At 41.3% G+C, this 25,512-nt stretch overlaps 1 protein-coding gene across 3 annotated transcripts; it reads right to left on the bottom strand.

The window, feature by feature from the left end:
- Positions 1–35: 35 nt before the first annotated feature.
- Positions 36–25,512, bottom strand: DUS1L (dihydrouridine synthase 1 like). Of its 3 annotated transcripts, none has more exons than XM_036757640.1 (14): positions 25,292–25,512; positions 20,734–20,980; positions 19,880–19,988; positions 15,849–15,899; positions 14,720–14,832; positions 12,367–12,449; positions 12,075–12,178; positions 10,181–10,325; positions 9,587–9,683; positions 9,324–9,412; positions 8,623–8,783; positions 2,022–2,059; positions 1,112–1,187; positions 36–506 (listed from the first exon to the last, which is right to left on the bottom strand). In XM_036757640.1, exons 2-14 carry the CDS (start codon positions 20,968–20,970, stop codon positions 364–366), a joined length of 1,446 nt encoding a protein of 481 aa, XP_036613535.1. In that variant the 5' UTR covers positions 20,971–20,980; positions 25,292–25,512; the 3' UTR covers positions 36–363. The 3 variants fall into 3 exon arrangements, with proteins under 3 accessions (XP_036613535.1, XP_036613533.1, XP_036613534.1); XM_036757638.1 differs by having other exon boundaries at positions 25,241–25,328; XM_036757639.1 differs by lacking the exon at positions 25,292–25,512 and adding an exon at positions 21,362–21,987.

The raw sequence follows: 25,512 nt of genomic DNA, 5'->3' as shown, positions 1-25,512 counted from the left end.
TTGGATTCATCTTTACAATACCTCACACTGGAAGCTATGATGTAAAATGATTATTTATTTTTTCAGTTTTTAAAACACAGAGGGGTTAATGAGGACAGTGGGCAGGCAGGTCCAGCCTGGGAACCTGCTCTCCAATGCAGCATTACTAGAGGCCCCAATTTGGGCCCTGTAGTGAGAGGACCATACAGCATTTCCTTCTGTGTTAAAATAACAGGAGATTTCCCTGAGTAAAGGTGTTGATTTAAATAAGACTTATCTTGAATTCAGCAGCAGCAGCAGCCCTGATACCATTATCAAGGCAGTGGCACTGGTACAGAGGCCCAGGAATGGGAGGAGGGGATGTACTGGGTTCCGGCTGGCCCTTCATCCTACACTACCCATAACTTCTGGGAATCCACCAGGTTCCTTCACTCCTGGATCCCTGGACTGCGGTTCCTGCAAGCTGGGCTGGCCACCCTTCCATGCAAGGGACTTCTCTGATTTGGTTTTAAAAAGCAATCCATGACCTGAGAATAGGAAGAAAAGTAAAGAGTTATGGGAAACAGTATGTGAGTAGTTTTGAATGGGACACAGAACTCTTTGGTGAGGGCAGAGAAACCTCAGAGAAACTTGGCGACAAGAAGAATCTCCAAGGGATGGGTCATAGTGCAAAAGAGACACAGGACAATGTTAAAATAGCACTTTGCCAAAAACACTCCAGAAGCTCTCCAAAGCTACCAGATGGGGCCAGGGGATGGAGGAATTCCTAGGGATTAAAGTTAGGATGCTCTCAGGACCTGAAGAGGGGTGATGGTAGCTGAAAAGTCAAAGCCTGTTTTCCTGTTACCTGGCACTGGGAGAAGAAAGGGGGAGAAGGTGGTATGAAGTCAAGCAAACTTTCCTGGGAAAGTTTCTTAGGGTGTTGGGCTAGTGGAATTACTTGACAATTCAGTTTAGATGAAAATCATTTTGGGGGGAGGAGGCAGGAAGGAGAAGAAAAGATTTAGTCACCTCAACCAGCCTGGCTGTTGTCCCCCATACCCCCAGCCCTGTTCTTCCAATTGGTCAGGCTTCTGCTACCACCACCTCTGTCTCCCCCATGACTTATAGGACCAGGGAGCACTTCTCTTACCCGGACAATCTGCAGTTTCTTTGAAAGCTCTTTTCTTGCAGCAGCCCCGGCACAGGTTAAAAACACATTTATTGCCCTAAAAACAGAAGATCTGGTGAAACAAGTGAAGTCCTTTTTTTTAAGAACCAAGAAATGAATCTAAGCATCTACTAATAGATCACCTCACAAGTTCTGCCTAGCATAAAGCCAAGTGAGAGCTGGAAGAGGACTTAAGCAAAATGAGGAGAATGTTTGCTTCTGAGGCAAGGCAGCCTGGGAACTTACAGCAGATATTGATGCTGCTCCCAACCTAGTGCAGAAAGTACACATCAGTGTCAAGATCCTATGTTGGAGAAACTACTGGACTAGCTTGTAAAAAAGGCATCTGCCTACCCAGGGTCAAGATGGACAGGGAAAAAAAAGATCTTTTGTTCCTAGGCCCCTATTGCCATTCTTACCTTTCAAAAGAGGCAGTGAGGTAGAACCTCTGATTCTGCAATCTCTGTCCAGTAAGGGAGGGAAAGTCAATTTCAGACACCAAAATATTCACAGCATTCATAACTTTTTGTGGTAGCAAGTAGCAGGTTACATAATAGATGAAGAGGCTAGAAGTGCCTTCTCTAAGGTGTGCTATCCTTGATTAGAGGAACTGTGTTCCCAGAGTTGCCATAGGCATAGATAGAATATTTAATAACCTCAAAATTTCTCAGCTGGATTCCCATATCATCTCCTAGTGAGAGAAACATCCCACTGAGACATCTCTTTCCAGGAAGAATGGAAGCGGCTTAATAATGCCCTTAGAGAATGGCTTGAGGCCAGTGACAAAGTTTATGCTTTTCACAGGGACTAGGAAGGCCCATGCCCAGGGAAAATTTGGTAATGGGAAGTTAAGAGTTATGGTCCAGATAGAAGGGCTGACTGACAGACCTACCTTTGGGTTTCCACACTGGTCACACTTTGCATATTTCGCTAGGTAAAAGGAAAGAGAAAAAGATAATTAGTTGAATATGTTAAATTTAACTGAATGTGACAAACAGGGGTAAAAGTGGAACTCAACTGTAGCTGTGAAGCACTAATGACCAGTCTACCCAACCTAAAATAGTAACACTCAGCTTTCTGCAGAGGGATGAGGGAAACCCAAGAGTGCCACCTACCTGTCTCCTTGCACCTTTGTGATTACTGCATTGGAAAAACTCCTTGCCTTTAAACACCTAGGCGTGCACACAGAGTGCAAATCTAACATCCCACATGAAGTAATTTTTGCCTCTCTGGGGAAACAGCAGGATGCAATGTGAGGTAGATGGAGCTTGAAATCCCTACCTCATTACCAGTCTGGAGGAAATTTTGTCTGTTTAAGATTTCAAAGCATTTTATTTCCATGACCTGCTTAATATTCCCCAAAGTTCTGAATTTAGAAGTAGAGCTGAAGGAAGGGGTTAACATTCTCATTTCCAATCCCAGGTTCTGGTCTGAACCTCTACAATCCATCCCATGGACAACAGCAGCTAAGAACTTTGTTTTATCTAAATTTTTCATCTCCCTCAGAGCCTAGCACAGTGTTCTACAAACAGGAGGCATTTGATAAATTTCTATAGTGTTATATCATGAGGGACCCAGAGAGAGAGAGAGGTAACAGGAGGCTAGAAGAACAAAGAAATCCAAGTGACAGGCTAGTAAACAGGTACTGGCAGAGGTGAATCAATTATTCTTATCAAAAAATACTGATAACAAGGTCTAACATAAAGAGTAAAAGACTGATTTTTTCCTTTAAATACTTAGATGCTGGGCCATTTGGTGCATCTATGTTAAGTAACCATTATTTCATTGTCTACAGTCCAACAACAACATTAAGTGTAATGTAGTTTCCCTGTTTAGCTATTTTAATGATATCTGTTGCCCTGTCTGAGATTGTGATTGCTGCCTCTGCTTTTGAGTTCACCTGAAACATAAGAAATTCTGATCCAGCTCCTTATTTTAAATATGTATGTCTTTCTGAGGCAAGTATGCTTCCTTATAAAGAACAAATTGCTAGATTGTTCTTCCCAATCTATTCTTCTGTCCTCTTTCATCTTATGGGTGAGCATTCATCCCTTTCACAGTCATGACTGTTAACTGTCTATTCTGCTCCTTTACATCCTCTTAAACTCCCCTGCCTTTGCCTAATCTCCTCTTTACAAAGAAGGTGGTAAAAGAGAAGGAATACATTCAACACTAGTGATCTATAACTGAAGTGATATGTTTCTTCCCCCTTCCTCTCTTTCCTTCCTTTAGACACTCAATCACTTGTTCATTCTTTCTTTTTTATCTCCTTTTACCACCTACTCCCTAGTTCCCCACTAGTAGCTATTCCACTACAGGAAAAATAACCCAAGGAAAGACAAGGGTCAAAGTCTCATATACACCAAAATACTCATAGCAGTACTTTTTGTGGCAACAAAAAAACCAAAAACAAACCAAAAAAACCTGGAAAAGTAGGGACTCAATTGGAGATTAGCTCAACAGACTGAAAATTATTGTACCATAAGAAATGAGGACTATGAAGAATTTAGAAAAACATGAGAGGGATTGTGTGAACTGATATAAAATTAAAGGAAACAGAAGCTGAATATACAAAATGACAGAAAAAAGAAAACCACTGAATGAAAGCTGAACTCTAACTGTAATGACCAGTCTTGGTCCTGGAGAGGATGAAATGTCTCCCTCATTCTCACAAGAGATGGGGGAAAGGACTACGGATGAGAAATGTTATATGCAATGTCAGATAAGATCAATGTGTCAACTGGTTTTGTTTAAGTATTTCTTTGGTTCAAGGGAGGACTTCATTTGGAGGTTGGGGGTGTGTGTGTAGATCTAGAAGTAATGGTGATATAAGGACAGAGCATCAATAAAACTTTCTTAAGATAAAAAAACAACCACGAATCTACAACTCCTACGTAAACAAAACACAAACTTCCTTTAAAAGTTGAGATATTGGGATTATTTTGTTTGCTAAAATTTCCCTAACTTGTCCGATTTGGAAATGATCTCAAGATCTCTGTAAGCTGGCCCATTTCTAGATCCATAAAGGGGAAAAAGCAGCTTCCTTCCTGAGACCCATTTTTAAGCCTCTCTTTATTACTATATATACCCACATAGCAATAGTGATCAAGTCCAGCCATTCACAGAGCGAGGAGGGATACGAGTGCCAGCCAGGGTGATAGACACCAGAGATGTACACTAAGATCCCTAAGAAGGTCTAGCAGGAGACCCGAACCACCGGCAAACGGGGCTCTGACTGGATTAGCACCCAAGAGGCAAAGAAACAAAAGGATGGCACATAGGGTTGAAGACTGACCCTACTCAAAGCTATGATGATGATCAGATTGATGCAGAAGAAGATGGTAGAATGAGTGGTATGTTCTTGTACCACAAAAAGCCAAGATATACTAGAACAAGTAAGAAATTCCAATACCCTCCTTGCTAGAAATGCTTCAGTTCACAGAGCATTAACCACAAAATGGGCCAACTACAAATGCACATGCAATGGAATAAACACGACTACTGTATTACACTGTATCATAACGAAACTGGAAAAAGAGTTCACCAGTTGTAGACAAGAAAATACTGCTTTTTGTCAAAGAAACCCTCAGCTTCAAGTCCCATACTGCCAGTCAGCACAGGGCAATCATAAATAATAATTTCATCCCTAAACCCAAATTAGACAAAATAAGATACTAAATAAAAAATCTGAAGTGGGAAAAGCTGAAGAACCGAAGTCACTGAAAATCTTCACTTAATACAAAACCTAGAAATTATGTATAACAGGGCTGTCCAAAATGCAGCCTACCTACAAACCGAAATTTACATAATACTTTAGTAAAGGAAGCCGAGCTACTGCAAAGCTCTCACTAGGCAAATCAAAATATATTGTCTATTGTTTCAATAAAAACCTAAGGTTGGACAGCTCTGATGTATAATAACAAAATGGAAGACAACAGAAGCACCAAAGTTTCAAATAATTTTGAAAAAAGAGATGGGCATATTTAGACTAGAATTCTAAGGTTTTTAGTTTGAGAGCAAGAATCTAAACTAGCAGACTAATTATACTAAAAGAATATAATTTTTTAAAACTAGTAACCATCATGAACAAATGCATTCTCTTACAGTATTTGATAGAATGCGTAAAAACACACACAGAAGTAGCACTACATTGGCACATGAGAACAAAGAGAAAACACAGGAGGAAAACTACAATTGTCAAGGTATACGTCTAAGGACAGGCACCGAAAGGTGGTCCATGGCAGGAGCAACTTGAAAGAATTATTTAAGATTCGTAGAAAGGTAATTCTATAACTTAGCTAGCAGTCATAGTAAAAAATTTGAAGGCCATGTTGTTCAATTAAAGGCAACAAAAATATGTAGAAAGAAATTAAAAACAAAAGTAAATTAAAAAATCTTGATTCTCTTAGTAAGCAACTAAATATAAAGGTGAAAAGGTAAAGGCAAGACAAGGAATCAAGGCAGCACGAGAAACAAATACAAATTCAACATGAACCAAAATTTTTACTATAAAAGCTTGAGAAGTAAAGAAATCAAAGATGAGAGAGATGCCTACAAGAGGGAAGATATGGAAAATTTCTGGTCCTCTGGTTTCAAGAAGTCCAACAAAGCAAAACACATGGGGGATCAAGTGAGAAACTGAAGGCTTGCACACCCTTAATCTCATGAACAACAAGATAGCTGCATCAATGGAGGTGCCTGAAGCTTGAGCTTCTCTGAAAAACTGCAAAGCATTAGACCTAAGATATACATAATTGTGTGCCTGAACACTTCACAGTGGTACATGATTTAATTGCAAAGCACTTCACCAGCTTTCTAATCCCATCTCCTTTTTTGCACTTAATAGTATTTTTTTTCAGTTACATGTAAAAATAGTTTTCAACATTCATTTTTGTAAGATTTTGAGTTCCAAATTTTTCTCCCTCTCTCCCTTCCCTCCCCCTTCCAAGACATCAAGCAATCTGATCTAGGTTATGCATGTAGAGTCGTGTTAAAACATATTTCCACATTAATCATGTTGTGAAAGAATCAGAACAAAAGTAATCCCCTCTTTCTTAACAGAAGTCAACCTGTATTTATTACAAAAAGATGAGATGACCAGTGACCCAAATATAGCCCATTATATATTTACATACTTTATACAAAGCATTTTGAACTTGTACCACTAAAAAAAAATCCGTAACACAAGAAAACAATATATTGACCACAGAACAAAAAGAGTGGTCTGGAAAGCCCCAGGAGCACACTAGTGATTTATGATCAATGTGGTAATCATTGAACCAGCTGCCTAAAAAGCACTATAATATTTATCTTGCTTTTGTTGATAAAAAAAAAAACCTCTCAGTTTTGCACTCATGGCTTATGTAAAATATGGCTATATGTAAAATAAACTCACATATACTAAGAATGCTAGAACATTTGCTATTCACATGGAAAACTGTTATCTATTTAAAATATGTCACTAACATAATAATGTCAAGAAAATTTCATTAAAACATGGCATTTTCATGGAGACAGTTTAAGTCTATTATGTAGTTCTGTCTATCTTTAAATCTATTATCATTTCTCCTAAATAGAATTAAGTATATTTTCCAAATTAAACAGAGTCAAACGAAACCATCATTTGATGTACATGAGTTACATTAGGCTAAGCATTTGGTTCTACTAAGGGGAAAAAAAAAAACCATTAAAAGATCTCCCTCATCATGTGGAATCTTTCTCCAAAGACCTAGAATAATGTTGTTGGGATATTAAGATACACGGCTGAAGGCAGTCTGAATTTGGAGGTTATACTGAACTATGAATGAAACCTAAAACCTAAAAATACCTTGGTGTCTTCTAGGCAAGGTATGTTGAGCTGCTAGCTTCCTGCAATCAAAGCAACATGGGAAGGACACATGTAAAGCAATTAAAAGCAATGCAATATACCTGTCTATAGGTGTACTTTGAAAACTATAAAACAGACCATCACAGGTTTGAAGTATCCTAACAAAACCTGTACGATACTGATCTCTCCAAGCCAGCTACAGAAAGATGAATACTTCCTCACCGAAAAGGAAGAGGATTTATTGACATTATTAGAGTCCATGATAAACAGGCCAAAAATCTACAGAAGTACACTTCTGAAACAAGTAGATATTATTTCACCTAGTAATAGGAAAGACTGATAACAGGTGCCTGCCACTGGGATTCACTGAACGTAGCTGGAAGTAGTTTATCTCAGAAGGTAGATTATGAAATGGCTAAGATCCAAAGAGGATACAACATTGGATGTGACATGCCTAATACTAACAACTTTTCCCCCAAACCAGCTCTTCCTTTTGACTTCCCAATTTCTGATTAATTGGCATTGACAACCATTTTCCAAGTCCCTCAAAACTTGATTCTTCCTTTTTATCCCCTCACATCCAACCCTCTTGATTCTACTTTATGTGTCTTTTTTTCCCTTACTCTTGCCATCACCTTAACTGATGATCTCAAAACCTAAATGAATGTAATAGTGCTTCCAGACTCCCTACCCAGTCTTTCCCTGTTCTAATCCATCCTCAACACTGTAAACTGACTAATCGTCCTGATTTACAGCTCTCGTTACATCACTCCACTGGTCAAAAACATTCCCTAGTACCCTTCTAGCTTGGCATTCAAGGCTCTCCACAAATTGACCCCACCCTACCTTTCCAGCTTTATTTCACTGACCCCCTCTTGACAAACCCTATGCTTCAAGCAAAATGGAATTCCTATTCCTTTCCTAACTTTTCTGCCTATTTTTGTTCACATTGGTCATTCTGCCATAAATGTCCTCTCATCTATATGAAGTCCTACCCATCCTTCAGGGCTCAGTTCAAACATCACCTCCTCCATGACGCTTTCCTTGATATTTCAAGTCAGAAATCCTCTTCCTCCACTATATGTTTATTATAACTTGGCACATTATTCTTAGTTCAGATCCTGGCTACAGTAAGTTACTAGCTGTGTGACCATGGACAGATCGCTAGACCTCCACTTCCTTCCATGTAACATCCAGATAAAAATACTTGTAGTTTCTACCTCACAAGGTTGTAGTGAGAAATGTATTTTGTAAATCTTAAGACACTATACAAATATTACTATTACTATTAATTTGGATTATGGCTATTTGTGGTACATGTCCAACTCCCACACTCTTTCAAGGCTGTAAGCATATGACAGTTTAGTACAGCATCTTGCACGAAAGTGCTCAGTAATGCTTGCTGGACTGCTGGATAGTTCCAATGAAGGATTTCCTTTCACCACCTTTTGTAGGATTTTCATCTGGCACCTGTTACCTTCTCTGGGGCTTGAGCCATCTGTCCCTCTGGGGAATAACCCCTCCCTCCTTAAATTAGAAGGCTAATTTTTGCCACATTTAATATAAAAGGTAAAGAAAATGGAGAGGATGGTCAAATAGTTGTAGTTATTCTTTTCTGCTAACATCTCTCCTCCTCAGACCCAGCCTGGGCTGGGCCAAAGCTTACGTTTCAAGGAAGGGTCAAAGTTTTTGTTTGGGTTCCTCAGTTTCTTTTTCTGCTTGTTCTTCGAGAGAAAGTCCGAACTGCCATCCTCCTCTTCCTCCAAGGCTCGCTTTCCCGGTGTGCTGCGATCAGTGCTGCCATTCTCCTTGCTCACCTCTTTAGGCCTGAAGGGAAGATGCCACTGGGACTGTAAACTAAGAAGGTGGGAAGGCTAGGTATCCTGCAAATACCCCAGAAGCTCTATTATAGATAGTGGAGGCCCAGTGTACTCACAGATTAGCTGTAGTGAAGTGGGGGTTCATGGTTATATTAAATCTCTTAGAAGAGGCAGAAAATTGGAGAGGAATGAGGGCAAAAGAATCTAAGAGGGTTGGAGCATTATGTGCTGTGAAGAGGGGCATGTGTCACACTCTACGTCTTACTTATAACTCTGCAAGTCTGGGGCTTTCATTCTGAAGTCTCAGCTACTGAACCAGCTACCAAATGACTGCTGGAGATGGAAAAGCTAGAACAGGTCAATTATCAGATATAAAATCAGAATTTCTGACTTGTTAGTCAAGGAGAATTCCTAAAAGAGGCAGAGGGGAGATATCCAACCAGTTCCAAAGAAAGATGAGCCAGGAATACCTACGTAGAAGAGTACAGTCCACCCCCAATTTCCACCCACACAAGGCCAACCTTAAGCTAAGGTCTCAATAGCTCACCCAGGTCGGACATACGGTTGACAGATCCAATGAAAGAAAGGCAATCCTCCCTTGGGCTTCTCTCCTTCCTTCTGATTGGCCATTTCCTCCTGCCAAAGTACAAGTGTGACTAGTGACCTTCCTTTATCAGTACTGACTGGTCTAGGTTCAACTACTCTGGACTTCATCAGGCCACAGACCCAGTTTACCCAGACCCTCACCCAGACACAGCCAACATCCAATCACCTCATCACCAGACTCAAATGGGTACTCCCAGAAAGTACCTGACAACGTAGCTTCAGCTCTCTGCTAACACCAGCAATCCCTTCCAAGGTCTTCACTTTAGCCAGTTCTTCCCTAAGTTGTTGATGTATCTGTAGCCTAAAAGAGAAAGACATATGCATACCCATTCCACAAAGACAGGCTTGGATTCTCCCCTTCCCTGGGGGAGGGGTGGAGGACAGGGGCTGGAAGGGAGAGAATTGAGTTGCTACACCACAGACAATACAGCTTTTTTGACATTAAGCACTAAATCACATTAGATAGAGTTGATGGAAATTGCAGCCTTTTCTCCCCCTGCCCACACATAGATCCTCCTGATTAACTTCACCCATCTCAAATTACTCTATTACTAAGTCCCTTGAGAATTTCCGTCTCCTGCCATATGCTATTACTTGCCCCAGCTGAGATGCTGCAGGTTAAGTGATTTCATGAACAATTTGGGTCTCCCACCAGATTTTTAATTTTTTAAAGCACAGGGATCATGTCTCTCATATATAGGGATCATGTCATGTAACTTCCTCTCTGATGTTTAACCTCCTCCACCACCCTTCGGACACAGTGAGTATTCAACTGCTCTGCCCACCGGAGAAACTCACGTGTGATGCCACAGCTTGAAGAGGTGAGCCCGAACGTAGGACAGGGGGCAGGGGTACTGCTGAACAATCTCCAGGTATTCCTCGGCCATCTCCCACACCAGTGGGTTTCGGCCCTCAAACAAGGCTGGATTGTGTAGGTTACCCTCTGGGGATAAGAGAGAAACTCAAAGCTGTGACAATACAGAAGGCCAAGACTCCCTTAGTGCTGAGGTAGGGTGAGCTAATCTCTGAAGACCTTAGACACAATTCAGTCTGTAACCAATAATAAGCTGAGAAGCCCGGCAGAACAACTTTCCAAGCTCTAACCAACACAGGTCCTGTCTAGTAATCTTTTTTCCTGGCAATCCTTCCATAAGAGGTCTGGCACCTGATTAAAAAAACTAAGCATTCCAATAAAAGTTCAGGACTCTTATTCAAAAATTTCAAGCTGTGATACTAAAATTCTCAGTAGCTAGAATGAAGAACACCAAGGCAGTTGTGATGCCTTAAGGACACCCCCTAAGTGAGCCACATTTCACAATCAGCTCAAGCTTCTCTGACTCATAATAATGATGCCGGCCTAGAGTTACTTACAGAAAACAACCAAGCCTTGATTAGAAATTGGTCACTGGGGAGCCTAGTTTCAAGAAAGCTAAGTCCTACTAGAAGAGAAAGAGAATTTCAATCTTCTATTTAATGACACTTATGGAAACACAGACCACATGGCATAGCAGATAGAAAGCTGAGTTGGCCTTGGAGCCACCAGATCTGGCTTCATGTCCTTCCTCTGACACATTTTGGCTGTATGACCCTGAACAAGTCACTTAACATCTAAGGGTTCTAGGCAACGCTCTAAGACTATACATTATAGGAAAGTGCTGATCTACCTTGCTACAGTTTCTTGTTTAGGGAGTTCTCCATGTCAAGGAAGTAGAAGATCTGGTCACCATCCCCACTCCCTTGTACAAACGTGGGAAGACAAGAAAGAGAGTCCCACAGGATAGACATAGAGAGGATACTGCAATCTATACCAGCAGAGGGAGCAACCACACTGATGAGATCATATATCCATCAAAGTACATAAACCCTAACAGCAAAGATGATACAAAATGAACTGAGGAATAAGCAAGTGGCTCTACTGTTATACCTTTAAAACAGTCTTCCAAATTTCTAAAGTTATCAATGAGGGAAACATTTGATTTTGAAGAATTTTCTCAAATTCATATTTAAAAGGAATGAAGAATGCACAACTTAGGCTTGAGGTTAGCATATAGTATACTTTAACCAAACATAGCATGGTCTGTAGCCAAGCAAGAGGACATAGGTACATAGCTGGAGCACATACAATGTTCAAAAGCTATGAGGTCAGCATTTCTACTGCTCTTCGGCTGGGATGCTCAGAAGAAAAGTCTCTAATGCTATTAACATAAAGCACCATAAAGGGCAGCTAGGTGGCACAGTGAGCAGAGCACCAACCCTGGAGTCAGAAGGACCTGAGTTCACATCCAGTCTCAGACACTTGACCCTTAACTAGCTGTGTGACCTTGGGCAAGTCACCTAACCCTGACTGCCTTGCTTTCCCCACCTACCAAAAAAAAAACCATGAAGCATCATAGCTATTGGCAAGTTCAAAGCTGAATGAGTGAGGTACATAACAGATCTAAAGAGGCTACTGCCTTACCTGCACTTGCTCACTAAGTGATTTCATGCACAATTTGTGTCTCCCACCAGATTTTACATTTTTTAAATAGTATTTTATTCCCCCCGCCCCCAGATTTTACATTTCTAAATACAAGGATCATGTCTCCTAGTTCCTTTGTGTAACTTCCTCTCTACTATTCAATCCCTTGCATCACCCTCTGCAAACAAGTGTTCACACAGAAGTGGGGGATAAACAGAGCTACAGAATCCTTACCTGCACTCATTACCCCATGCACCCCTGTTTCCTGAATGCACTTTTCTACATCATGGAGGTACTGGATGTTTCCATTTGCAAATACAGGGATGTTCACTGCCTTCCTATTAGAAGATAAGAGGACATACTCAGGGCCTGGAGAGAGGACAATCCCTTTCCTGCACCACCCCATACATGCTGTAAGACCAGCTTATCCCCACCTATGCTAGGGCTACAGAAATGTTCAGGGACTCATTTTTCCCACCCTGGACTGAGTCTGTCTCCCTCCTCACACTGTTAACCAAATACTTACCGCACGGCCTTTATGTGTTCCCAGGATGCAGTTCCAGATAGTGGACCCTTCTGTTCCTTGGTACGTCCATGAACAGTTAATAACTAGGACAAAAAAGACATCAGGTTTTGAGAAGGCAGAGACAGTTTTTTGAAACTGCTGCTCTGTGGTGCCCCTTACCACACCAGTTCTGCAGAGAAATCCTTCCCTAAGGCCTTCACTGTAAAGCTCTTAGGAAGAAACCTCAAAATTGTCCCTAGTGAATGAATCTGGGCTTTGGTAATTACAATCCCCAACTGATTTAAGTGGCCAAGTGTTTTTAATATGAGCAGAGAAGACATCTTTTCCCTGAGTACAGGTAAGAAATATAACAAGGTTTTTACATTAAGTTAAATTCAGAGCGAAAGTTCCTGGGACTAGACTAGAACCTTGCTATTTGCTGCACTACACAATCCGGCATAATACATGTCTATCATTGATAGACAAGACGGTTTAGAAAGGAAAATTTCAAAAGCACTTTGGGAAAGGAAATAAGCATTTATGTGATCCTACTATGTGCCAGGCACTGAGCTAAGTGCTTTACATTTGATCCTCACAACAACCCTGAGAGCTAAGTGTACAGCTGGGGAAACAAAGGCAGACAGAGTTGAAGTAACTTGTCCAGGGTCACACAGCTATTCAGTATCTGAGACTGGATTTGAACTCTGGTCTTTGTGGCTCCAGGGCCAGGGCTCTATTCTTTTCACCACCAGCTGCCTCCTATGCATTTCCATATCCTTTATATTGTTTAGCTCATGCCTTACACATAGCAGGCATTCAAATATTTGTTAAATTAAGGAAGTGGGCATTCTGACTGCAGAAGAACAAAAATGTGAATCTGAAATGTGAGAAAAATATGGGAGAGGTAAGGGCAGACAGAATAAAAAGACAAAGATGTAGAAAAGGAAAAAGTCCATGCCTCTGACCGATGAGGAGGGTAATGGAAGGGTCTAGAAATGGCATGGGCAATGACTAATGTCAGGTGGGAACAGAGAAAGGATGTTCCCTATAAGAGCCAACATTCAACACAGAAAAGGAGGGAAGGAATGAGGGAGAGGGAGGGAGGGAAGGTGTCAAGAAGGATTCCATTATTTCTGTCAAGTCAGTAAATTATCAAGGAAGCTAGTTTTTAAATAAAACCGCTATAAATGCTAGAATGAAGGACCAAGAAAATTATTTTAATTTCTTAAACTCAATAATCTGCTGGAGAGGAAACAGGATCCACTCATCATCAGGATTCCTTTGATCTACTTCTGCTTCTCTGGTTCACTAGGACACAAAGCAAGTTGTTTTACTTCTCTGCCTCAGGCTCCCCTGGAAGCAATCCATATTACAGTAAGATCAAAGCATGTCAGCATGGAAAGAGACCTTACAGATCACCTACTTTACTTACAATCCCCTACTTTAACGGAGGAGGAAAGAGATCAAGAGAGGTCAAATGACTTATTTGCCCAGGGCTTGTCAGTGGTAAGGCTAACACTAGGAGACAGGTCATGTGATTCCCTGTTCAGTAATCTTCTCACTGCACCAAGGACACTTGTTTCCCACCAATTTGTTTATGAAACTCTATTCTGAACGTCTGGCAAATGAGGGCTTGGCTCATCTCTAAGGTACTTAAAAACATAACTATTGCCTGGAAAATGATTCTCTTTATCAGAGAGAAAAAAATCCAAGGCCTGGGTCCGGAAGAAATTATTTTTCTGTCTTAAAGGAATGTGCTCAGGATAGATGAATGGCGAGAAAGTGAATGTATGTAAAAGAGGGGAGGAGATCAAGTCAATAGCCACACCTGAAGAGCTCAAAGTATCCTCTCCACAGTTAAATACAGCAGCCCAAGTTTTGCTTGGGTACATATCCTCCTAATTTTGGTCAGGGGAACACTGGGCTACACTGGATTTGGCTCAAGGGTGGGCAGGAGTAGGAAACCTTACAAGCATAGAGAGACTGCTCTGAATGATCACCCATCATGTTGTCCAGTATGTGCTCCTACAGTGAAATCCACAGAGACTGGGAGGAATAAGGTAACATTAAGGTATGAAGAGAGATCAGACATTAAGATGCTTTTCTGAGAGGGCAACTATGAAAGCAATCAAGGAGAGCAGGAGGGAGAAAAGTCAGATCTTTAAGAGAGGGGGGAAAGGTGAAGATGGGGGCTCTCCAAGAGACATAGATTGTCTTTCTTTCTTTCCTCTGTGGTGTTTTGTCTTGGGGTGCTCTCAAACTTGCATGAATGAGGTCAGAGGTCAACTTGAATTCTGAAATAGCTTAAAGTTCAGGAAACATTGCTGAACCACTGACCCCAGGTGATACTGGCAGATATTGTCTCCTGCCTCACCTGGCAGCCAGCTTTCTCCAGCAACTGAGCATATTTCACAGTCTTGTCAATTTCTGGGAAGACACGGATTTTGCAGGTGACAGGAACAGAGAGTTTCTCATGTGCCAACAGAACTAGGAAAAATCAGAGAAGAATTCTAGCATTTCCACAAATCTTAATATAGAAGGCAAGGGAATGAAAAATCTAAAAGCACAAATGTGGGTAACTTCCTTCATGCCCATTTCTTCCTCCCTCCAACCACTCTTCTACATCAGTATCAGTAGGATACTTTGGCTATCATCCTTTATCCTTTTATTTCATAACAGCCAGATAGGATACCCTGATGACAATACCACTTTGTGGTGCTTTACTCTTACATCAATAATTTTACTTAGAATCATAGAATGTTAGAGTTGGAAGGGAACCAGAGATCAGCTAAATCCAATCACTTTCATTTCACAGATGAGGAAACTGAGGTCCAGAAAGCAGAAGTCACTCAGCCAGTAAGGGGCAAAGGCAGCACTGGAACCAAAGTCTTAATTTCCTAGTCCAGTGTTTCTTCACTGTACCACATGACTGTACTTTATCTTCAAGAACTGGTCAGAAACACAGGGTAGGTATCTTTTTAAACCCTCCCCCCTATTTTACAGGGGAAAAACTGGGACACAGAGAATTCAAGCAATTTGTATAAGGTCACAAAGTGTCCACAGTGACGCTAGGACAAGAGGCCAGGTTTCTTGATCCTCAGTAAGGATTCCTTTTACAAGCTCATACTGTATAATTAAGGGTAAGTGAATTACCAGTGCTCTTCCCAACATGGAGACATTTTTTCTTGCAAAAAATAGAGCTGGAACTATATTTGTGTGCACTGACAGCTTGGGGGGCTCTACTCAGACACTTCCTTTGCTTCCAGTCCCTTCCCTAACTCTGATATCTAGACAGTTATGAAGAATGCTCACTCCCTGCTTCAGGAGACTTTATTCACTCATTCCCATTAATCCAATACCTCCAACAGTCTATTGGTTATATTAAGTTTCCATCTTACAGAGGTTAAAATCGAATCAGTATAATGGTAAGTGGCTCAATTGGGTGGCAGAGGCAGGTGTTGGGGTTCATTCATTCCTGTTATCATTAGCAGTGATCAACTTACTCATTCTCTGGAGCAGATCCCACTCTTCTTGTAAGAAGGCTCCATAATGACCTATGGAAGAGGAAGATATCTCAGGTTAGCAGAAGCAGAAAGGTAGGTAGGCTCGGGTATGGTCCACCAGATACACATTTGCTCTCCTCCCTCCCACTTCTCTCCACCTATTCCTCAAGTGCAGATAGTTATCCTATGTTCACTTTGAGACATAAGCCTACATAAATTTAGTTCATAAAAAATACTACAAAAAAAGAATTGTGCATTGTCACTATTTTCTCCCCCAGTGATGAAATACCACATGATGGAATAGCACAAAAAATAATGTATGGTGTGGATACAAATCTGGAGTTTAGGGAGTACAGAGGGGCCTTCAAGGCTTAGCTCATTTGTGAGCATGCTCAAGTTAAAAGAATTTAACCTATTCTGAAGATTCCATTTCATTTTTACTCTCTGTTATATAGCACCAATATACATTTATTAAAGGTCTGATTGTATGCAACACTGCAATAGCTGCTATACAAAAAGAATTACTGATCTTTTGTGATTCTGTTTATATGTTTTGAAAAGTGACAGCAGCCAGGAAGTTTCTAGAAAACTATAGTCCTTCTCCCCCACCTAGAGCTCAGAAAAATCAGTGAATTTTATTTGCCAATTTAGATAAAGTATTGAAAATATAGTTATATATGGTTGTCAGAATGTTTTTGGAGAATAGTATGATAAAAGAATTATAAAAATTGTCATACTCCCTGACTCTAAAATTCCATTACCAGGAGTATACCCTAAGAACATTATCAAAAAGAAGGGAAAAGAAAAGCTAGCTGCTAAAAATATTAAGAATAGCAGCTTTTGTAATGAAAAATTGTTAACAACCCAAATTTCCAACTGAGGAATAGATGAACAAACTGTAATAGGGCAAAATAACAGAACACTATAATATAATTAAGAATGACAAATCTGAAAGAAAAAAGAAATATAGGGATAGGACTGAATCTATGATTTCACTGATGTAAGGAACTCCTGTGTGAGGAAACTCCTACCAATGCAAGTCAGCACCTTCTCTGCAACTTACAGCCTTAGAGAATGGCCTAGAACACTGAGATTACATGACTTGCCCAGGGTTATCCAACCAATATGCGTGGGAGGAGGCACTTGAAGCTCTCTATCTATGTCATCCTGCCTGCCTAAAATAATGCAAAGAGAAAAAAAGTAGAATCTGAAAATCAGGAGGCACACTGACTGGAACTATGAAGTATTTCAAAAAAAGTGTGAAAAACATTTTCACTAATACATAAATGAGTAGTCAAAGAAAGGTCATAGAAGAAATATGAAAGGTGGGAGTAACTGAAAAGCTGTTATAGATATTTACGTTAAGATCTTTAAAAAAGTTTAATTAGCTGTACATTTAAGTTTACTCAGTTTTGTTTTTAGAGTTAAAATTGGAGGTGACCCAAAGAGCAAGAGGAAGATAAGGCAGTCATAAATAGGCTGCAGCATATTACCAGTAATGACCTTCCCACAAGAAAACATAATCAAAAGCATGCATATCTTCTCAGCAATACAATGGACTAAGAAAACTCCAAAGACTCATGACAGGGGCAGCTAGGTGACACAGTGACTAGAGACTGGCCCTGGAGTCAGGAGAACCTGAGTTCAAATTCAGCCTCAGACACTTGACACACCTACTGCCTGTATAACCTCGGGCAAGTCACTTAACCCCAATTACTCTGTCTTCCCCCCTCCAAAAAAAAAATTAAAAAAAAAAAAAAGACTCATGATGGAAAATGCTATCCCTATCCAGAGAAAGAACTATGGAGTCTGAATGCAGATCAAAGCATACTATTTTCCCTCTTTTTTTTTCTTTCTTGTGGTTTTTCCCTTTTGTTCTGATTCTTTTTTTCACAACACGAATAACGTGGAAATATGTGTAATATGATTGTATATGTATAGCTTATATCAGATTACATGCTGTCTTGGGGATGGGGGAGGGGGTGGAGGGAGAAAAAAATTTGGAATTCAAAATCTTATAAAAGTGAAGGATGAAAACTATCTTTACATGTAACTGGAAAAAATAAAATACTACTAAGTGGGGGAAAAGGTGGAAAGGAAACAAACAAGTAAAAAAAAAAGACCATGCATAATTAAAAGAAGACAGGTGAGCCATGTAGGGAGGAAAGCCCAAACACAGAAAGCAGAGTCCACAAAATAATCGAAAGTGCCAAAGAACTTATGGAAGGATGTAGTTAAGAACTACACAAAAGAAGAAAGTACAGATTGATTATAATGGGCGCCAGTAAAAAGCAAACTCCACAATACCAACGAGATCAAAGGTAACTGGCTCATGAAAAATTGCTTCAAGATTTATATGAACTGATTCAGTAAAGTAATCAAAATCAGAAAAGCAATATACACAATGAATACATTGTCATAAAGAATAACAAAACTGAAAGACATATAATCACATAGTAATGACCAAGCTTGGCCTCAGAAAAAAAAGTTGAAAAAAGGAACTTTCTTTTCTCCCTCCCTCCACTGACACTAGGTATGGAATATTGCATGTAATATACACTCAAATGTGTGAATGTGTGGGTTTGCTGAACTTTTTTTTCTTTTTCTCTCTGTAATTTTTATTATAAGGGAAGGTTTTCCTGTGTGAGGGGGATGGAAAGGAATATATTTGGAAGATGATGTGATTTAAAAACAGAAGACATCAATAAAAAATAAATCTTCAGCTCAAAAAGAAATTTCAGTTCTTCAAGGTTTTGTGATTTCACTGGTGTCAGAACTGATGCAGACTGCAACTCCTCTATGAATTAGTGGAATGGTCTTTAGGACTGGCATTGTGTGGCTTTCTTTTTTTTTTTTAATTCTCAAACACCTAAAGAATCTGTGGTTTCACTAGTGTAGGAGCTACCGCTGTATCTGAAAACTTCATCACCCTGCAAACAAGTGGGTGGTGAGCTTCTCTGAACTTAGCTAGCTAAGGCAGTCACCAGACAACAAATACCAGGCCATTGTTCACAGCCTTTCGAAGCTTCATCAGACCTGCTTGTGCTCTCCTTGCAGAATCTTAAAGCACCTAGAGTTACCTCCATGCCACAATACAGGAGCAGTACTTGAGTAGAAGTCACAATATATTACTTAAGAAAAAAGGGGAGGGGGAGCCATACTTTGGGCAGAAGTAAGGTGGAACAACTCTAACACGTGTTCTGAACTCTTCAACAGGCAACTGCCAATGACATCCCTCTGATCTGGAGCACCTCTGGGGGAAGTCAGCTTAACTTCAGAGAATTCCTTGCTCCATCACTTAGCACAGTGCCCGACAGACAGCAGATGCTTAATAAATGTTTAACTGACTCTGACACCATCTATGGAGCCAGTCATGTGCACATGCAGTCACACTCTGAATATCTAGGGGAGACAAAGGAGGAGCATTCTATAATTTAAAATCAATTTTGAAAGTTTCAAATCTAGATGCTCCTTTGCCAAGAACACAATTACCACAATTAAAGCTGGATAAAGAAACATAAGTTACCTACTAATCTTCTCTCTGTATTGAGATGAAAAAGTACACAGGACTCTCTCAAAGAAGCTAAGATTGGGCATGTGGGGAATTAAAACAATAATAATCATTTCCAGCAATAAACACCATAATGAGAGTGAACCTGAGTAAAACACTCAACTATTGAAAGTAAATTCTATCTTCTGGGGAGCAAAATGATTTTGTAGAAAAGAAGGTAAGCTCTATTTTCAAGACAAAATGTGCTTTCCTCTTCCATATTTTACTGTTACTTTACAGATGGAAAAGTGAAAAGCTGAAAAAGAGATGAGTGGTTTGATCAAGCTCATATAAGGAGTCTAAGATGGGAGGGAGGAAGGAAGGAATTCCAGACGCTCTTCCCTACGGATCTAAGCCATAGTGTGTTGTTTCTTGGACAATAAATGAGTTCAAAAGGGACAGGATCCCGCCACCTGGGGAACCACAGAGATTTTAGGCTTTTGTCACTACCTTTTTCATAATGGCTCCTACTTGCTCTTACCTCTCTTGGCGATCATTTGAGGACAGCCCAAATTCAGATCTATGGCATCGCAATAATCTTGAGCCAGGAGAGCAGCCTTGACAAACACCTCTGGATCATTGGCACAGAACTGGAAAAGATACGTCGTCAGTCCATCACACCCACCAGAGTCAAGCCCGATGGGAGGTACAATACAGGGCCTGTATTTTCACAAGTTGTTGTGGCTTCAAAGGAATGAATTTGGCCTTCGGTTGTCTTACACAGCAGTATTTCTCAGAGTACAATTCTGTAGCCTGTTGGTGGATTATAAAGGTCTTCTAGGTCGCTTCTTATAGCAAAAATATAACAAAGTCTATACTTTTGTTTCCTATGTGAATTTCATATGATTAATAAGATCCAGCTACTACCTCATTTACAACTCATAAAAAAGCAAGATTATTCTTCCTATTCAATGTGCTCCGAGGATATGTGGATGTGGAGGAGAGATGGGAAGAGTAGTGTTATGTGTATCTAAGTGGGACTAGACAGAATAAGTGGCCTGTATGCTTTTATCTATGCACTAAAAACATTTCTAGATTCTTTGGATTTCTTTTGACTAAGTGATCCTCCAGCAATATGCTATCACCGATGATTCTGTTCTAGTTTTTCCACTGATCTAGTTCTTGGAACTTGTTCCTGCTTGATGAAATTTGGAAATAGTTTCTGGGAATGCTATTGGTTTCAGGCCCTACTGATTACTGAAAAAGGTCTCATGTAAGATTCTCTACTTGAACCACAGATACGTGATATTATTAGGAAACAAACATCATCTCATCCCTACTCTGGACTCTAAACCCCCCAAAAGATGCTTTTCCCCAATATCTAGGCTTTATTACCTGTACAATAAGGGGGCGATCCTCAGGACACACATCGCAGTACAGATTCTCCTTTCGATAGTTGGCATCTCGAACAAACACCTGAGCATGTAACATAGGTGTGTAGCACAACTGAGCTCCATGGCGACGGCTCAATAGTCTCCAAGCCAGTTCACTTTGATCTACCATGGGGGCAACTACATAATGTGCCCCTTGCAAAGTATGTCTCCAGAACTCAAATCCTTGCAGCTTTGGCATCTTTTCAAGACTAAAAGTCAGAGGGAAGAAAATGAAGACCTCAGTTTCCAAGAAAAGTAAAAAAAAAAAATTCCTGCATGAAATTCAGCCTAGAGGGATGAAATCCAAGCCCCACAGTAATCAACAAGCAATTATAAAACTACTTCCTTGAATTAAATAATTCCCTCTTAGCTCCCTCCACCTTTGAAATGTTTAGCTTTGCCAATGATGTCTTGTGAGGCCTTAAGCAAATCACTCACCCTCTCTGTGTTTCATGATTTCTATAAGAAAATGGGAATGAGTATTTCTCACAGGGATATTTTAAGGACAAATGTCAGTTCTTTGGAAGAAAGATGTTAGAGAAACTCAAAGTGTGAGTTGTAACTTTTACTTATAATATAATAACTCTTACTTGTTATTAATTCATAAGACAGCGGATGATATTTTACTATACTCCCTTCCACATCTTTACAAAAGTGTCTCTTGGTGCCATACTGAAAGGAACAAAAAACAAAAAGTCTCTTTCATATACTCCTTGTGTCTGGTCAGGCAAACTATACTAGGTCAGGTCCTTCCCTAAAGCTATTTATTTAATTGGTGATGGGGCCAAGACATTATCAAAGCATGCAATAGCAAAAGAACAGACTATAAGGAATCACTTCAAGTAAATATCTGTCCTTTTCTAAGAACGTTTCATTCTAGTTTTTGTAGCACTAGGTTATGTATTTAATAACTCAGCAAGTGCCAATTTAGGTGTTTTACAAATAAAACAGCATATTTAAAAGTTTCATAACATCAATATCGACTTGATGTTTACAAGGGGACCTGTTGGTCATTTCTCAATCATTTCTACTAATGAGGGCAGTAACAGGTAAAGATAATAGGAAATCATGGCTAATCCACCCACCCGGCCCACTGGACTGACTAAGGGGATATATGAAGGGTGACAAGGAGGCTCCACTGTGTGTGTGGGGGGGGAGAAGCTGAAGTCTCCCTCTAGGCAGTGATAATAATAATAGCTAACATTCATACAGCACTTACTACGTGCTACGCATTGTGTTAAGCATTTTACAATTATTATTTCATTTTGATGCAAATGTGTTAGAGCAGTAACTTATGATCTTAATGGGAAGATTTTATGAACAAGGGAGGAAATGCATGCAAGCTATTTAGAGCTAGCTTTAAGGATGTTCCTTAGGCGTCACTGATCATTGGAACTTGCCATTCAAAGACCTAATGGGACTGTTAACTGACTGTTTTTCTAAGTCTAACTCCAGGTGTGAGTATCAAGGAAGGCTGACCCAAGGTGTCAGCAGCCCTGTTGGAAGGCAGGCATGAGCTGCAGGTATGATTTCCTGGCAAAGTTGAGGGGGCAACTGTTCAGCATGTGCTGAGGTGGGACCCTCTTGACCTGATGCCTTAACTGAAACCTGGCAGACTAGGCCTGGCTCAATGCCGCTTGCAGTTTGACACAGCCTCTGCATGGAGCTGACAGGAAGCTGGGGAAAATATGGTCCCCTTACTCTAAGTCCCTACCCTCTTGGTGGCAAATTTCTAGAATCAGAAGTTTTTGTAAATCTATTAAAGTAATTGATTATGGAACATCTTAGATTACTACAGGACTGGGACTAGTGTTAAGTTAGGTTTTTTTTCTTGGTAATGGTGTGGAGACAATTAGGTCAAGGGCTTGTGAGAATATTATTTTGTTATCTGGTTAATATCATGCTTGTCTAAAGCTTTGTTACAATTAGTAATGTTAAAAGAAGAATGGCTTGTGGTTTATTTTGTAAATGCCATCAAAGAAACATGGCATGACTAAAAGTTTATAATGTTATTATATACTGTGTTAAGAATTGGTTATCTAATGTATTTATGTATGTGCTGGAGTCTGTTGTTAATTCCTTAGTGAAATATCATCCTCCTGGTGAGGAAATGTTAATGTAAAGTACGTTAAGTAAAGTATGTAAAGAGTTAATGTAAAGTATGAGGAACTGGATTCTGATGTAAATTTCTTAAACATGGCAATTGGCCAAAGTTCCAATTGTGAATTTGTAAAAATGATCAGGGTATAAGGATTAGAAAATTGTGCCAAGGTAACTTTTGTAGGAGAATGGAAAGAAAGCTAGTTCCTACAAGAAGGCAAGAAGATGATGCTGGAGATGGCTGGAACAAATACCAAGGACCAGAAGACTTCACTGATGTTGTTCCCTGCCAGACAGCCTTATGGGAAGACTTTTGAGTCTTAAAGGGACAACTGCATTATCGTTTTCTTTTGGGTGTCTGTATCTGTATTTACAAAGGGGACTGCCCCCTTTGATTTGTCAATGCGTCGATCAATCCTTCCCATATTTAAAGGGATGATGATTAAGGAGAAAAATTCAGATGAGAAAGAGAGTAAGGGAATATTAAAAATGTGGAAACAAAAATTTGAATAAGAGGGGGAAATTGTAAGAAATGGGAGGAGGAGTTTTGTTTCCACAGAACTAAAGGTGTACTCCTCCCTCCCCCCCCCACCCCAGCTTTAGCAGAAACCAGGTCTCAAGGTCGGTCAGGTGAGAGGTCAGAGGCTTGTACGCATGCGCATGCTTTTTGAGAAGGCAGTCAGGGGCATTAGAGAGGCCAAACCTCTTGAACCCAGTCCAAACTTATCTAGGGTCTGATCTTGGTGAAGAATCCAGGCCTACTAATTTACATAATTTGCATATGTTAAAGAGGGAAAGTAGGGGAAGTAAAAGAATGTAGTTTAATCCTAAACTAAGACAAGGAAAATCTAATTAACTTCACTTTTGCTTCTGTATCCTTATTATCCTACCTATATAAACTGTATAACCTAGGAAAACTATGTAAAAAATAAAGACTGTAAACTAACCACAATTCTAGCAGGAGTGGAGGGAATGGTTACCCCTGCTCCTGCAGCTGCATCAGTGTGAGTGTTCCAGTAAACACTCCACCCACTCTGTGAAGGAATGTAATAAAAAGCTTTCCTCTGCTCACTCTGGTCCTGGGTTCTTTGAATGAGAATAGGCAAACGACATGAATTTTCCTAAGGTTAAGGAAAGGAAAGCAATCAGCAGCTGAAGCTCTTTCAGGCTTACTTCCTATTCCTGCTTTGGGAAATCCTATGATCCCCACTGCGGTGTTAACAGGGTGAACACTGGGGATTTCCCTTGGGAACCCTGTGGTCTGCACAGCCTTCTTAAGGGGCCATCATTTAGATCCTCCTTAGGGTCTGACCCCTAGGAGGCCCTGTGATCCCCACAGATTAAGGGGGGGCTACCATTTGGTCTTCCTCTGGGAGTCCTGTGGTCTGTACAGCCTTCCCTAGGGATTATCACAGGGTTCTTCCTCAAGACTTTGGCCCTGCCTAGGAAGTCTAGTGATACCCAAAGCTGAGTTTTCTCACGATTTGGGTAAGTCCAGTGATCCCCAAAATCGCATTTCTCACACATTTGATCCTTAGTAGAGAAAGGATCACCAAAATAAAAACTAAACAAAAGAGGTCTGCTTGAATACTAGTTTCTGCAAAAAACAAACAAAAACATAAAATCTGCCACTTAATGTCCCATCCGGTGGACGACCCAAAGTTCCTAGCAAATAGCCTTAACTGGGCAGATAACTGGGAAGCCGATAGGATGGTGTCTTGGGGTAACTGTTTTTTTCTTGGCCTAATACCTAAAGATCTATCTTCACTGAGTCTACCAGCCCACCCTGCTCAACTTCAAACTCCAGGACCTGTCAGCCCTGACGCCCGAATGGTTCTCATTTCTCCAGGAAGCCGCTGGGCCAGGCGCGGAGGGAGGCTTCTTTGGGGCTCTGCAGGCCTACACATGCACCCTTCCCTGTCTCTGAAGCGTGCCTTTAGGGCGTGGGGGACACTCCCAGGACCCCATGAGGACTCTTGAAGAGGACCTGGAAAGACTGGTTCCCTTCTCTCTCAAGAATACCGGCAAAGGGGTGGGGGCGCCTCTGAGCACCCATTACTGCGCTAGGAGAGGCTGTGTGGGCAGCTGCACTGGGGGGCGAGACAGCCCCCGGTCCTGCTAGCTTCCTCAACGCTCGGGGAGCCCAGCAGCCTCCGAAGACCAGGGGGTCGCCAGGGACAGGGCTGTGCTGCCAGCACGCGCTTCCTCTTTCTTCCCCTCTACCGCACCACCCGCGGCCCTCCGGGGAGCACGCGTTCCCTCCCGCTGCCCCCACCCCTTCCACGCGGCCCTCCCGAGAGCACGCACGCGCTCTCCCCCACCCCCACCCGCTCCAGCCCCTCGCGCGCGGCCCTCCGGCGAGCACGCACGCGCTCTCCGCCAGCCAGCAGCCCCTCGCGCGCTACCGCCGCCGTAGCTACCCGCCTCTCCCCCGGCGCCTCCGGGGGCTCTGTCAGGGCCCGCGGCCACCGCCTCCGGCACCCGCGGTTCCTGTCGCCGTTTCCGGCTCGGCCTCGAACGCCGGCGCCGTCGTTAACCCGCCGGCCCTCGCCGCCGCCGTCGCCGCCGCCGACCCCGCACTGGAGTCGGGGCCATACCTCTGCACGGAGGCAGCCGGACGGTGTCTCCGCCATCCGGCTCC

The sequence above is a fragment of the Trichosurus vulpecula genome, chromosome 4 (genome assembly GCF_011100635.1).
Source record: "Trichosurus vulpecula isolate mTriVul1 chromosome 4, mTriVul1.pri, whole genome shotgun sequence".
Taxonomy (NCBI): Eukaryota; Metazoa; Chordata; class Mammalia; order Diprotodontia; family Phalangeridae; genus Trichosurus; species Trichosurus vulpecula.
Note: the sequence above shows the minus strand (reverse complement) of the source record. Positions and strands in the feature narration are given on the sequence as shown.